At 40.5% G+C, this 13,773-nt stretch overlaps 2 protein-coding genes across 4 annotated transcripts; both read right to left on the bottom strand.

Annotated features, from left to right (window-relative positions):
- Positions 1–764: 764 nt before the first annotated feature.
- Positions 765–5,334, bottom strand: si:ch73-54f23.2 (uncharacterized). Its single transcript, XM_006802823.3, has 3 exons — positions 4,717–5,334; positions 2,522–3,310; positions 765–1,686 (listed from the first exon to the last, which is right to left on the bottom strand). The coding sequence occupies exons 1-3, from the start codon at positions 5,029–5,031 to the stop codon at positions 1,165–1,167; spliced, it is 1,626 nt and encodes a 541-aa protein (XP_006802886.2). The 5' UTR covers positions 5,032–5,334; the 3' UTR covers positions 765–1,164.
- A 1,038-nt stretch (positions 5,335–6,372) lies between these two features.
- On the bottom strand, positions 6,373–11,727 carry ino80e (INO80 complex subunit E). Of its 3 annotated transcripts, none has more exons than XM_006802825.2 (8): positions 11,653–11,727; positions 11,275–11,357; positions 11,108–11,178; positions 10,969–11,021; positions 10,794–10,875; positions 9,186–9,303; positions 8,782–8,880; positions 6,373–7,224 (listed from the first exon to the last, which is right to left on the bottom strand). In XM_006802825.2, the coding sequence occupies exons 2-8, from the start codon at positions 11,353–11,355 to the stop codon at positions 7,018–7,020; spliced, it is 711 nt and encodes a 236-aa protein (XP_006802888.1). In that variant the 5' UTR covers positions 11,356–11,357; positions 11,653–11,727; the 3' UTR covers positions 6,373–7,017. The 3 variants fall into 3 exon arrangements, with proteins under 3 accessions (XP_006802888.1, XP_006802887.1, XP_035768941.1); XM_006802824.3 differs by having other exon boundaries at positions 11,486–11,681; XM_035913048.2 differs by lacking the exon at positions 8,782–8,880 and having other exon boundaries at positions 11,486–11,681.
- Positions 11,728–13,773: the final 2,046 nt, after the last annotated feature.

Genomic DNA, 13,773 nt, shown 5'->3' with positions numbered 1-13,773 from the left:
TAAAGCTATTAAATTAAAAATTAAAGGACCTGCATTTAAAAAGTCTTATTAAAGCTGTTAAAACTGCTAATAAAAGCAATTTAAAAGCAGTTGATAGTGATTATTATTATTAGTACTAGTTGTAGTACATAACTATTACATCAAATCAGGTAATTGTAAGAAAATGATAATAAGCAAGTATTTATTTTTTTTAAAAAACTGAATTTAATTACACACACACACATATTCAAATTTAAATACATTGACACACTTACCTTCCACCTTTAGCCCCTGGTACTCTATTGTTTCGCTCTCCTTCCTCCAGATGTTGCTATTTGGACTGTTATACTCAATCACTACAATGTCTGTTGATATATATATTACACCAAAACAATATATTTGCATGCAAATAGGCATACCAAATGTTTTATATCTCATGTGCCCTCGATAATAAAAATTTATCTGTGGTAGAGAGTCATCTTGCAGGTTAGGTTATATATTAGTTTTGCTTTCATCGTCAATTAGTATAAATAACGCAGTATAATAAATATAGTATAATAGTATAATAAAGCAGCAGTTTACTGAACTGGTAAAAACGTATTACCAACATCATCATGGTTTAATCTCTAAAATTCTGTCATTTTTTACTGTCTAAAAATACAGTTTGCAGTAGAAGTATAATATGACTGGGTAACTGGGTAAATATACATATATGTGTCAAATTGTACTACTGGAAGAAGGAAACAAGAATATTCAATTAAGGGAATTCAAGGAAATGGTGCATGTCATGTTAGTAACCCAGCATACTCTTTTATTCAGATTTACAGATGTGACAGTTATCACACAAGTTGTCTTGAGTAATTACATCCAACAGCAGAGTGTGCACAGTGTTATTCAAATCACAGTTGGTTAAGCTCTCAAGTACAGCAGACTATTTGGCAGCCAGTTTTCCACAGTGAATTGTAAGATCTACAGTGTAAGAAATGCAGGGAAATTTACTCCATCACTATTTTACTTCAAAAATAAATCCAGCAAACCATCTGTAACAACTAAGGCATATCAAATTACATCATCTTTAATTAGTTTTTCACACGTTCATATCTGGAAGAAATTTACAAACCAAAACTGAAACTTCAGGGAAAAAAAGTTTATTAAAGGTGTCATCTTGAGTCTTATTTTTTTCTTTCATTCTTCATTCGACTCCTGCCCAAAGGCCTCTCTTACACCCCCAAAGACTACATCAACCATTCCAAATATAACCCCTCCACCCAGCCTGAACACATTGACCACTCCCTTCCCACTTCTCCATACCAGTCTCCCAAAACCTCCTCCTACAGCTTGTGCTTGACCTCCCATCTCTGACATCACTGTTCCCACATAACCCTCACTGTGCTCCCACAGCCGCCCTCCAAAGAACTTGGTCACCGACCAAGCATTATCCAAAGCATCACCAAATACCCCCACCGTGTCTCCAGCTAGGGTGCCCAGACCAGTGACCCCAATGTGGCAGCTGCTCAGCAGTTCCCCCATCATAGAGGAGGTGCAGTAATAAACACTACAGAAGCAGGTCTCCCCAATACCTAGCAGCATTTCTCCTGCTGTGCCCATCCAGGAGAGGAGGTCAGAGGTCAGAAGATGGAACAGGGTGAAGGTCTCTCCAGGCAGGGTAGAGAGAACTCCGAGGTCTTCCTGGAGAACATAGGTGACCTGAACGCAGATAAGAATAGTGAGTCGACTTCACAGTGTGACTGCAGGAAGTATAAACAACAAAAAGACAGAAAGCCTTGAGGCAATGTACTACACCTAGAATTAACTCCACCTGTACACCACACCTCATTCCAGTCTACGGACGGAGCAGACTGGAATGAGATGATTTATTATTTAACTCTGAACCTGAATATGTTAATACATAACAGGTTAATACATAACACAAACTCTTGAGACAGTTTTATTAACCCGAGGCTCAAATGTAGAAACAAAAATCGTCTATTTCTAATGATTTGTAATGGTTTTATTTTCCTATTGAAAACATTAATTAGAACCACAGGTCATTGTACTGTTTAATGAATATAAAGTCATAATATATTTTAATTCTCAAGGATTGCTTGTAACTAGTGAAATTAGAGAGTCTCGGGGAGCATTAGCCAGACTGTGAAAACAATTGTCACACATGTGTTACACACGTGTCTGGAATGTGGATCTGAGAGGTCTGCCAAAATCATGAAGATGTTAACAATGATGTTCTTACAAACTAGGGTGTGGCGAGGTAATCCATGAAGTCTCAGTAATGCTTTATGGGGAAGTGGACCCAGTATTGCACCTTTCCCTTAATATAGACTCGACTCTATGGAAGTGTATGATATACTCCCAGAAAACATCTTTGAGTCTGAACCTCTTAATATCTGCACATCTTTTACAGAGAAAATAACTGTTACTATGGTGAGAGGCGCAACTCAGTTTAAATTATGTTTATATTCATATTTTGTATAGTATATTTTTGGATGTTTACATATTAGAGCTATTAGAGAGCTATTAGAGCTACCTGTCCAGGTAGTTGTGTGATTGTAGAGAATACAGGACGCAGAGGAAATTTGAAGATGGAGAAGGTGGTGGAGAGGATGGAGACCAGAGTGCTGGTGGAGTTTGTGTCCGTCTCTTCAGCAGTTTCATGTTCAGCTGAGGAGTCGGAGTCTGACCTGACAGCTCCTGAACGTGTCACATCACCCTGTTCATTACTGCTGCTCTCAGAAGTTGCTGCATCTGCTGAAGTCTCCTGCATGGCGTCAGCACCATCAGCTTTCCCTGACTGAGAATTAGCTGCCTGTTCTTTAGTTATCGACTCCTCTCGGCTTTCCAGAATCTCTGTCTGCACATCTGTATTTCCAGGAAGTCCCTCACTGTGGAGACCAACTCCGACACTTTTCCCATCTCCTCCTCCGCAGCCTTCAGAGAACATTTCTGCCAATCCTAGCATGTCTTCCAGCTCCTTCACGCTCACTTGCCTCACCCCTTCCTGCGTCTCTCTGATTAACCCAATGCTGAAGCCACCCTTCCCCTGCGGGACAGCACAGCACGCCGCAGACCACAGCGGCTTCGTCTGACACTCCTTGTCTCCATCCTCAGCAGCCCCGAGTCCTCCCGTTCCAGTAAGGATGTAGAGATCACCCCCTACAGTGCTGCACTGGGGAGACACGCTTGACTGGACCAGTGTTGTGACTGTTGAATCCCAGTGGTGAAAAGGGGAGTCTGTGGGCGAGACAGAATGAGATGGATCCACACCTCCTCTGAGAAGAGCTGGTGCTGCCACTTTAATGTCTTCTTCCTGCTCTGTCTGGCAGAAAAAGAACCAAAACCAGCAGTTTAAGAAAGAGTCCATCAAACTCTTCAATCTATGCACTCTGATTTTTAAATGTTCCCATATAAGGACACAACAATAACAGAAACATCTCTGATTCCTGTTTCTGTGTGACCAGCTGTTCAATGTTGATAATTATGAGTGTGATAAAGATCCAATCCATCTTTTAAATTTATATTGTTTGCATTTTCTTTAAGCTCCATTTTCAAATGATTTTTAATGTGGAAAAAATAATCAGACTCCTTTCCTAATTAAAAAAAACTTTTTGTTTGGCCTGAGAGCTGAATGTTTGAAAAATAGGTGTTTTATTTTATATATACACTTGTATTATTCAAAGGCTCTGCATTAAAAATCTTTAGCTATCCCCAGACACCTGTAATTCTTATTCTTATACTACTATTTCTTATTTATTATTATCCCAGATTATTTCCATTGTCTGGAATGTAGTATTCCAAGTAGAGTTCTTAACAAAGTTATTAGATCACCAACCAATATAATGTTCATGCCACAGCTGCCCTAAATTAACAGCATTGTAATTATGAAAATAATTTCTTATGTTTCCTAAATGCTAAAATATCATTATTGTTGTTATTCATAAATTCTCTAGTTTACTGTTTTGCAAAAAAGCAGATAAAAGATAGAAACATGTTATTATTTTTGATGCCAAATTGCAGTTATTTACTTGCTTTCCTGAAGAGAAAAATGTATTTTAGTGGTCGAATGTTATGTTTGATTAATTCCAGTGTGTCAGCTCAAATTTAGATATAAAAACATTCATTTAGTTTGACTATTAAATAACAATATGTGAGACATATGTAATATGTAAGAATGCATTCTGTACATAAATGTTCCTATGAATCATGTTTTCTATACCGATGATGATTTGACATTTCTCTGTAGGAGTAGAGAAGTAACGTCCTGTTTTACAAATTTATTTATTTTTTCTGTGAAATATTAATTAACGGTATCTATTTCAGTACTGAGCTAGTATTCAGATGTAAACACCTTAAAGTTTTTTAGAGATGAAATTTTTGAACTAAACTTCAACTGCAAAGAGTTAATAGTCATTACAGGCCCCTCTTAAGGGGTGGCCATCAAATCCAGCCTTGCGTTTTCTTCTGCTTATCCAATTCAGGGTCACGGTTGGGCTAGAGCGTATCCCAGCTGTCACAGGGGAGGTGGTAGGGCACACCTTGGACACGCCACCAATTTTTTTTAGGGCTCCACTTTCTGCGTTTTTTATTTCATTTTCTTTATTAGAAAATTGAGTGGTTACCACTCACAATGTACTTAGTTACTTTCCACCACATTTCTTTACTTATAACTTAATCTTTTAAAACTAAGCACTTCTACTTTAAGAAATGTGATAGATGTACTCTTACCACAGGTTCTCTCCCCTCCTCTCCCTCCCTCTCAGTCCATCCCTGGAGGAGATGGAAGGCAGAGTAGACAGCTGTGTCACAGGTCGGTCTGGACAGAGTGGCAAACGTCTGCCCTCCCGGCAGCCTGTGGCAGCGTGGGCGCAGCAGCGGCCCTGCAGAGGATCCCCGAGGAGGCGTCTGTCTGTAGAAGCAGTTGCTGCAGAGGGTGAAGTCTGCCTCTGAGTTGTCCTCAGCTGGGAGAGACAGGCCTAGGCCCAGCACTGCCAGCAGGCAGACAGCCGCAGCAGCTGCACTGACAGCAGCAGGACACAGCATGATGGTGGTGAGCTTAGCAGATCCCCCCCCCTCCTCTCACTCACACACACACACACACACAGAGTGAGAGGCTTATAAATTACCGAGTGATTTCCGTATATAGATGAGAAAGATAATGTGGCCAAGGTTGGCTGCTGATGGCTTGTTGTTTTCCTCACTCGCTCCTTGTTTCCTCCTCCAGTTTCTCTGCAACCATGTCTGTCCGCTGGAAATGTTAGCTGCACTCTGTGAGAGTGAGTCTGTTTGCAGGCACAATCTTGCTTACTCCTTCATTTCCCTTTTCCTGAGAGCCTCGCCCCCCTCTGTCAGTTCCACCCTCTGTGACTCTCCCTCTGCCTGTACCTCCACTTCACCCCTCCCTCTCATACTCTCTATGGTTACACCTTTAACTCCCATTTCTGTTAAGTACACAAGGAAAGCCCACACCTATTCAGAGCTGTCAATTACCTGTATGTCTGCATGCCTAAACAATGGTCTCTGTGCAAGGTTATTTGATTGACAAACTCTTGTTGTTAGGTAAAGCGCTTACCTTAAAGTGCTGACGCTCTATCAGATCAAATATTTGCTTTGCTTCCAAATCAAGAAGAATTTCACACCTAAAAGTCCAGATAAATGAGAGAAAGTGAACTCTAAATATAGCAGGGTCTGTTCATGAACTCCTTATTAGAGCTAAATCCGGATAGCGACAGTTTCACGGGTCATTGTCTCTCCCAGAGTGCAGCGATTCTTGAAATCTGAACACACTCCCTTTCATGGCTTGCACATTTGCCCTCCTAAATATCAGAACCATGCCTGTTGAGGCATGACCATGAGTCCTTTATGCAAAATCATTATGTCGCAAAAACAGAAATCTGCATGTAATACCACAGCTCTAGAGTCAACGGAAAAAAATATCTTGCACTCTCTTTTAGTCATCAAGAGCTGGAGTCACGCCACGCTCCCTTCACATTGCTTAAAAGTTATGGCCAACATGAGCCAAATGTACCCTTGGGCTTCAGTCAACAACGGTATCAGGATTCCTTTGCAAAGAGGTCAAGCAAGCAAAGACAGTCATACACAGTAAGTGACATGGACATGAAGTTTACGCAGTATTTTAGTGTTGTAAATATTTAAAAAAGCAAAATGCAACACAGTACAAAGAGGACTGCCTACTTCATTGTCTGTGTGGAGCTGTGGAATGAGAGTTTCAGGGTGTGAGTTCAGGGTGGGGCAATAAACCACAACATAAGAGCAATTTAACACTTTCACTTTAAAAAATATGTTACAAATGCATTTTGGTAAACACTTTCTGTTTAAGTAAAGCTGCATCGGTGGAATCTGTGAATAACACACACACACAAGTGAAGTTTAAATAAAAACTTTAAGTCTGCTGAAATTCTTTTAATCTGACACACAGTTGGATGGGTACAAAAACTATACACACCCATTCATGAGAAACACTTTAATTTTTGACCGATTTGATGAAATAAACTGTGAGTACAAATGAGAAATGTCAAAACTGTAACAAGTAAACAAAACTTAAAGCTGCACACATTTATGTCACAGTTGAACAGTTTTAAAAGGACTGCAGCACTTCTACAATACAAAGTCAGAGACAGCTGTTAAGCAATAAAAAAAAAACAAAGGACACACCAGTTTGTGTGGATGTTTTGACAAAAATAATCAGCAGGTAGTTTGAAACCGCTTTACAAAGTAAAGTATCCATCCAGCTCAGTGATTCCAGATCTTTCTTAATCCTTTGCAGACTGCACTTTTGTCACGGACCAATAACCCGACATAATTTTACACAAACGCACTACTGATGATATTGTTTGGACAGCGCTGCTGCAGTTAAGCTTAAGTCCACAAGGGGGAGCTTGACCCTCCTTTCAAAAGTGTGGACTTGTTTGTTCAATGCATAAATACATTCAACCCTGTTCTATTTTTCAACCTTACATCCACATACATTTCCCTCACTTATAAATAAATCTAATCGCACACTCAGGCTCACTCATTAGGGATGTCAATGACAAGTTCAGCCTCGTCTCCCTCTCCTCTGTCTTCGTCTCCTCTGTCACTGTCTCCGTCGCTCTCGCCCTCCTCCTCAGCTGCATCTCCACTAAACATTTGTCTAGGAACCCAGCTGAAGTGGCCACTGGCTGTTGGGGGAGCTGCAGGGCCTGATGGGTAATTAGCTGCCATTGAAGTAACGACCTAAGAAGATCAGAAAGAAGAAGTTGTTGTTTGGAACGACAAAGCGAGGGATGGACGGAGTGTAAAAGAATGATGAGTGGGGATTGATGGTAATGTCACAGATGACCGAAGTAAATCAGGACAAAGCATAAACAGTCATGGTAAAAAGACAGTACACTCTACTTAAAATCTAAGCTTTTATGTATCCAGATAGAATTTTTAAAAAAAAATTCACCTGGTCCTTAGTGGGTCTTAAAATTAGGTAAATACAACCGTAACAATTGCATATTACAGTGTGTCATTAGGAGTGTAGGTAGCAGCCAGATGCTGCTAATCAAATGCACTTGGTTAATTGATAATCAGCAAATGTGAGCACCTTTATGAAAGCAGACAATTTGGCAGTTTTCTGATCTGGAGCATTCAGATGTGTGTTAACACAAGCCATCAGCAATGATCAGCAATCTTAGAGAAGCAACTGTTGCTGCCCAAGGGCATTTCCAAACAATCTGCCTCATCATTCTCCAGTGAGAAGGATTATTCACAAGGGGCAAACATTCAAAACAGCTGCCAATCCTCACAGGATTGGGTCTTAACACACAATGCTCAGAGAAATGGCAAAAAATACAAAACAACCAAACACAGCCTGTCAGCACAAACACCTCATATCAAGTGTCAGGTGCAGTGGTGCAGGGATGATGACTTGGCTTGCTTTGCAGCCGCTGGATTCAGGCACCTTGCAGTCATAGAGTGGAGCATGAGCTCCTCTGTACACCAAAGCATTCTACAGTCAAATGTGACATCATCTGTTGGCTAACTCTGCAACATGACAAAGATCCCAAGCAGAGCAGCAACTCTAAAACAGAATTACTGAAAAAGTGAAGAATCAAGGTGTGATGGCTCAAAGTCCAGACCTCAACCTGACTGGAATGCTGTGGTGGGACCTTAAGAGAGCTGTGCATAAATGAATGCCAACAAACGTCAATGAACTGAAGAAGACTGATAAAGTCACACAGAAAAAAAAATTACTTCCAATTATTGGTGCTAAAGGTGGGTCTACAAGCTACTGAGTGATTGGGTGCACTTTGTTTTTCCACAAACTGCTTCTGCATTTTATGTTTTTGGTAAATAATAAAGACACAGTGTATAACGCCATGTGTTGTTTATCTCAGGTTGTATTTAGCTCAATTTAAAACCTCCTAACACCAGATCATTTTTTAAATATTATATCCTGATATGTAAAACCTTACAATTGACAGAGGCTGCACTTTCTTTTTATCACAACTGTATATGCACTCATATATTTTTTTATTTTTTCATTTTGGGGCTCAACAAAAGGGTCTTGAAATGCCATTGTTAGAGCAATAAAAATGAAAAACTGTACACTATGAATATATATATTTTAGATGCTTTTTACTTTGTTATAAATATGCATCTAAACTGAAAATACTGGAAACAGCCTGCCGGGCCATCAAATATAAATAGCTGGTTTGTGTACAGTTTGTGAGAATAAAGCGTGAAGTGTTTGATCATAATTATTTTTTATCTCTGAACATCTTGTTTCCCCTCTTCCTCTCTCACCTTCCCCGTAGTCTCTTTCTTGTTTTTTCCCGTCTTTGTTTTTCTCTCTTTCTTCATTCGTTCAGCTGGGGGAGCCAAATACTCTGGTGGGAAGGGCATCTGCCCAACACACACGCAGGCCCCAAATCATTGTCAAATGACCACACAAACATGCATGCACACAGTCAAAGGGCAGTTTATAAGACAGACACACAGAAAAACAAACAAAACATACACAGAAGAATGAACAATAAAAAGACAGTGGAGCAATTATAAATCTAAAAACAAAAAGCAAGGAACAGACTTGTGAATAAAATAATGCAAAATTAAAAAAAACAGATTATGCTCTTTGATGAGAAGATGAATATGATGGCAATGTTATTGTTGTTGGTTGCAATAAGATAAGAGGGGAAAGAGAAACTCACAGCGTTGAGGTAGGCTCCAGAGCCAGATGACTGCAGGGAGTTCACACCAGGACGGGAAAGCAGGGAGAGATGAGGAGATGATGATGAAGGGAGGCACGCACCGGGACTACTTTTTCGCCTGAAAAGAAGGTCGTGGATTAAATAAAAAGAAATATGAATGTGTTTAGTTTAACAATTAGAAAGCACAAATGTTTCACTCAACTGTCCTAACAGGCTTACTTGGCCTGGACATGTAAAGTAAGCCCAAATAAACCTAGCTTTAAAATGCCCCCCCCCCCCCCTTCTGCCTTCATTGCATATCCATCCATCCATTTTCTGCTGATTATTCAGGGCCGGAACATTGGGGCAGCAGAGAAGCCAAACCTCCTTCTCCCCAACCACCTCCTCCAGTTCACTCGGTGGAACAGCGTGTCCTGGGATTACCCCGGGGCCTACTCCCAGTAGAACATGCATGGAACATTTCACTGCTACTACTCCTAGTACGTCCCAAATGACTGAACTTCTCACCCTGTCACTAAGTGGGAGGGCAAGCCACCTTCTCCCTCAGAGACAGGGTGACAGAAAGATTATGCTGAATTTTTTTTTTCATACAGAATTGTGAAAACACCGTCTTGTGCTAGCTAGTCACAGTTAAGAAAATGGAGAAAAACAATATTCAGCCACTATAAAACAGTAAAAATACTCACTTTATGATTTATTCGTGTTGGCTAGAGACTCACACTAAACAAAGGGAAATCACTACTCTAACCTGTACCTTAACATCATTTAATGCTTGAATATAAACTGACTGGCCAAATCCAGTCACCACCTGGATTTAACACCTCGAATAGGAAAGAGCCTTCCACCAATAATTACTGTGGTAATTCACACGCTTCATATATGGAGCTACATTTCAAAAGGGACAAATTAATGGTCTGCATGCATTCTGGATGATCTCTGAAACTACAAAAATTGGGTTAAGAACTGTTCAATACATCATTAAACCTGGAAGTGGTGATGATTGAATGACTGTAGATCAAATCATACAATATGAATATGTTTAATACTGAAAGATAGGGTACTTCCACGCATAGCCTTAAGAAAACTACTTGGTGTTTAATTGGGGGAAAAGGCTTCAGTTTAGGGAGCATAAAGATTAGAATCTTGGGCAGTGGAAAAAGATTAAGTGGTCATATAATCCCAGATTTATCCGATTTCAGATGGGAACCTGTTGGTCAGTGTTATGACTGTAGTTGCTTCAGATTGTCTAGGGTTGGTTTGGTAGTGTTATTTGTCCGAAAATGAGATCAGCTAACTACCGGAATATACTGAATGCCCAGGATTTTTCCATCACTGAATTTTTTCTTCCCTGAATACACTGGCTTATTCCAAGATGACAACACCAGAATTCATTGGGCTCAAACTATAAAATGAGTGATTCATGGAGCATGCAACTACTATGAATACTTGTAACACACAGTGTTGTGCAATGCAAAGTCAACAGGTAACTTCGCATTGCACAAGACGTCTGTGGAGGGTGGAAATAAAAGGTTAAATATGAACCTACTCAAAAGTGAATGATTCTGGTTGATCTACCTGGTAATTTATTTACTTAAATAGCCGACTTACTTCTTTGCTCCCTCTCGTTCCCTTTCCCTCTCTCTGGGTCCTTCCCCTTCACTGTTTTCCGAGGAAACAGTTGCTTCTGAATCTGATGATAAAAACAAAGACAAAATTGATCCACATGACTTCAGAAGCAACAGCTTTTTTTCTTACTCATAAAGGTTTTATGTTCCTAGTCTACCTGATGAGTCTTCATCTACTCGCTCATACTGCAGCAATCTGTCCAGAAGAAAGCTGGAAAACATGTATTGAAAATTATTTTTTGCATTTCCATTAGGATGCACAAAGCATACCTATATGCAGACACAATCCTCTCAAACCTCTTGTCCCTGGAAACTTTCAGAAGTTTCCTCTGTGCTCTCCTCAGCTCCTCCTGAAAACACTCCTGCTCCTGGAAAGGAAACCAGCGAAGCGAAATCAGCGCAAAGACAGACACGTAACTATAGCACGGCAGAGGAAACGGGACGGTTAAAATGAAAACACTCACATAGACAAGAAACTTTAATTTCCGTTTGAGATTTTTGTATTTCCGCTTGTAGTCGACTTCGACGTCCGCTTGGCCGTTCATGTCTAAAATGCAAATGATTAAACCATGAAATCTGCAGTTTGTTAGCAGCAGTGGATACTAACTATAATCGTTTTATAGCAGGTAGTGTCTGTAAAAGCTCATTCGTTTCCAGCGGAACCAGCCTCCGTACCTTCAGCTAGCTCCGATATCTAGCCTGCTACCTATAGCTAGAGCGCCACGAACAGTTCAAATATTTACGAAGGCTTATTACAAAATATGGTAGCACGACTCAGAATTTAAAGCTAATTTATCTCATGACACTCTCTTGAGTCTGCCGTGGGACGTGCTATTGTTTACCTATCTAACGTCGTATTCGTGCGTCCTTCTTCTTCTGCTGTTACAGTTGTTTGACATTCAGAATTTCGGTGCTTTCCCGCCACCTCCTGGGCCGGAGTGGAAGTACCAGCTTTAAAAATCCCAACAATGTTTTATATTTAAATCCCCTTCTTCTTTTTCATCGTCATCCAGCTGTTCTCTTTATGGGTCACTACTTCGGATCACTTAATAATAATAATAATAATGGATTGGATTTATATAGCGCTTTTCAAGGCACCCAAAGCACTTTACAATGCCACTATTCATTCACTCTCGCACTCACACACTGGTGGAAGCAAGCTACGGTTGTAGCCACAGCTGCTCTGGGGCAGACTGACAGAATGACATATCGCACCATCGGCCCCTCTGGCCAACACCAGTAGGCGGTAGGTGAAGTGTCTTGCCCAAGGACACAACAACCAGGACCCAAGGATTGAACCGGCGACCTTCCGGTTACAGATACGCTTCCCAACCCCCTGAGCCACAGTCGCACTTGTCTCCATCGGACCCTGTTCCCTGCGTCCTCAGTCACACCAGCCCTCTGCATGTCCTCCTTTACTACACACATGCATCTTCTCTAAAGTCTTCCTTTTACCTTGTTTTAGCTCATTTTCAGTCCAGTCCTTGTAGCTGACTATTCTCAAAGGAATGTGTTTTTGTTTGTTAAAATGGACTGGTACATAAATGGTGCTTCTCTGTGAATTTGAGCATTCAAAGCACTTTTTTTAGCATAATCCTCATCTGGACCTTCAGCTGATCCATTCACTATTCATTGAAGCCTTATCAGTGGAAGGCCAGCTGTCAAGAAGACATTTTTAATGAAGGTAAACAGGGCAACAGGTCTTATAGAGTGATGAATCCAAACTGAAACCTTTGGTTCTAATTGAGAGAGGTATGACTGTAGTGTCTACAGTCATCTGTAAAACACAGTGGATGCTGTGTCATGTTTCAGGACTGCATTTCAACTACTGGTGTTTGGGATCTGGGAAATTACGAATCCAGAAAAGTGACCATTCAATATCATCTAGAAAACATCTCAATTGACACTAATTTTTAGTATGACAGTGATTTCAAACATACCGCCAGTGCATTGAAAGCATAAGCAAACAAACAAACAAACAAAAAAACGTACACAATGGAACACTATCAGTCAGAGATTGGCCTCCCCAGAGCCCAGGCCTCAACATTATTGAAACAGTGTGGGATCATCTTGACAAAGAGTAGAATAAAAGGCAGGCAACATCCAAAGAAGAGATCTGAATGAACTTAAAGAAGAGGAAAACTAATCCAAAAAGGCTTCTCAATTACAGGACAGCTGGCCTCAGAGAGTTCTGGCTGTGCTGAAGAATAAAGGTGGTCATACCTTTTTACATGCATATTAATTATCAAGCTTATTAGAATTCTTGTTTCCAAATTTCCATTTATGTCTGCATGTTTTTACACAAAACATAGAGAAGTTAGGGATGGCTCACAACGTTTGCACTAAACTATTCTCTCCTTGACCATTAAAATCAAGTTGTAAAGGGCCTTCAAATATTTGTGCCCATGACAAAATATTTTCCATCTGCAGGAGTGGAAACTTCGACCCCACTGGGGAACTAAGTTGAGCCTCTTAAGCGCATATTTTTAAAGACCTGTTATGCAGACTTGGATCAACTTTCTGGTTGCAACTTATAAAAGTATGTAGTCACTGAAAGGAACAGTGTAGGGCAGAAAACCAAAATATGGGCTTACCTTGGCCCAGTCTCCTGTAGCCTGAACCTTTCTCTCTGGCCTATGAGGAGTAATCCAAATGTGAATTCCTGCAAATCAAATTTCCTCATATTGTTCCTCATCTCTCTCTCTCTTTTTGCACTGGGGTTCTGCTGAACTCCCTTAGATATGTCTCCCTGCCATTTTCTGTGCCCGATGTCCCAAACTTGGGTTTGACATAGTATCCTCTCGTGTGTGTTTATTCCCCTGTTTTCTGCATGGTGGGAACTTCTCAAATTTTTCTAAATGTATAAATAAACACGAAGAGGAGACGCAAATCCCTGGGAGGATTGTGTTAGGGAGGTCATCCAGAGTAAAACCCATACCAAATCAAATATGTGCAGATTTCAA

This window comes from Neolamprologus brichardi, chromosome 11, assembly GCF_056152115.1.
Source record: "Neolamprologus brichardi isolate AB-2024 chromosome 11, ASM5615211v1, whole genome shotgun sequence".
Lineage (NCBI taxonomy): Eukaryota > Metazoa > Chordata > Actinopteri > Cichliformes > Cichlidae > Neolamprologus > Neolamprologus brichardi.
The sequence above is the reverse complement of the archived record's forward strand: the minus strand, read 5'-3'. Positions and strand labels throughout refer to the sequence as shown.

Bases quoted from the DNA above. Each gene is read 5' to 3' on its own strand.
- ino80e (XM_006802825.2), bottom strand. From the start codon at position 11,355: ATGAACGGCCAAGCGGACGTCGAAGTCGACTACAAGCGGAAATACAAA. The intron at 11,179-11,274 runs GTGAGTGTTTTC...TTTCCTTTCCAG, and splicing joins AATTAAAGTTTCTTGTCTAT to GAGCAGGAGTGTTTTCAGGA. The intron at 8,881-9,185 runs GTGAGTTTCTCT...TGTGTTGGGCAG, and splicing joins CTGGAGCCTACCTCAACGCT to ATGCCCTTCCCACCAGAGTA.
- si:ch73-54f23.2 (XM_006802823.3), bottom strand. From the start codon at position 5,031: ATGCTGTGTCCTGCTGCTGTCAGTGCAGCTGCTGCGGCTGTCTGCCTG. The intron at 3,311-4,716 runs GTAAGAGTACAT...TTTTTCTGCCAG, and splicing joins AGGAGGGGAGAGAACCTGTG to ACAGAGCAGGAAGAAGACAT. The intron at 1,687-2,521 runs GTAGCTCTAATA...ATCTGCGTTCAG, and splicing joins TCACACAACTACCTGGACAG to GTCACCTATGTTCTCCAGGA.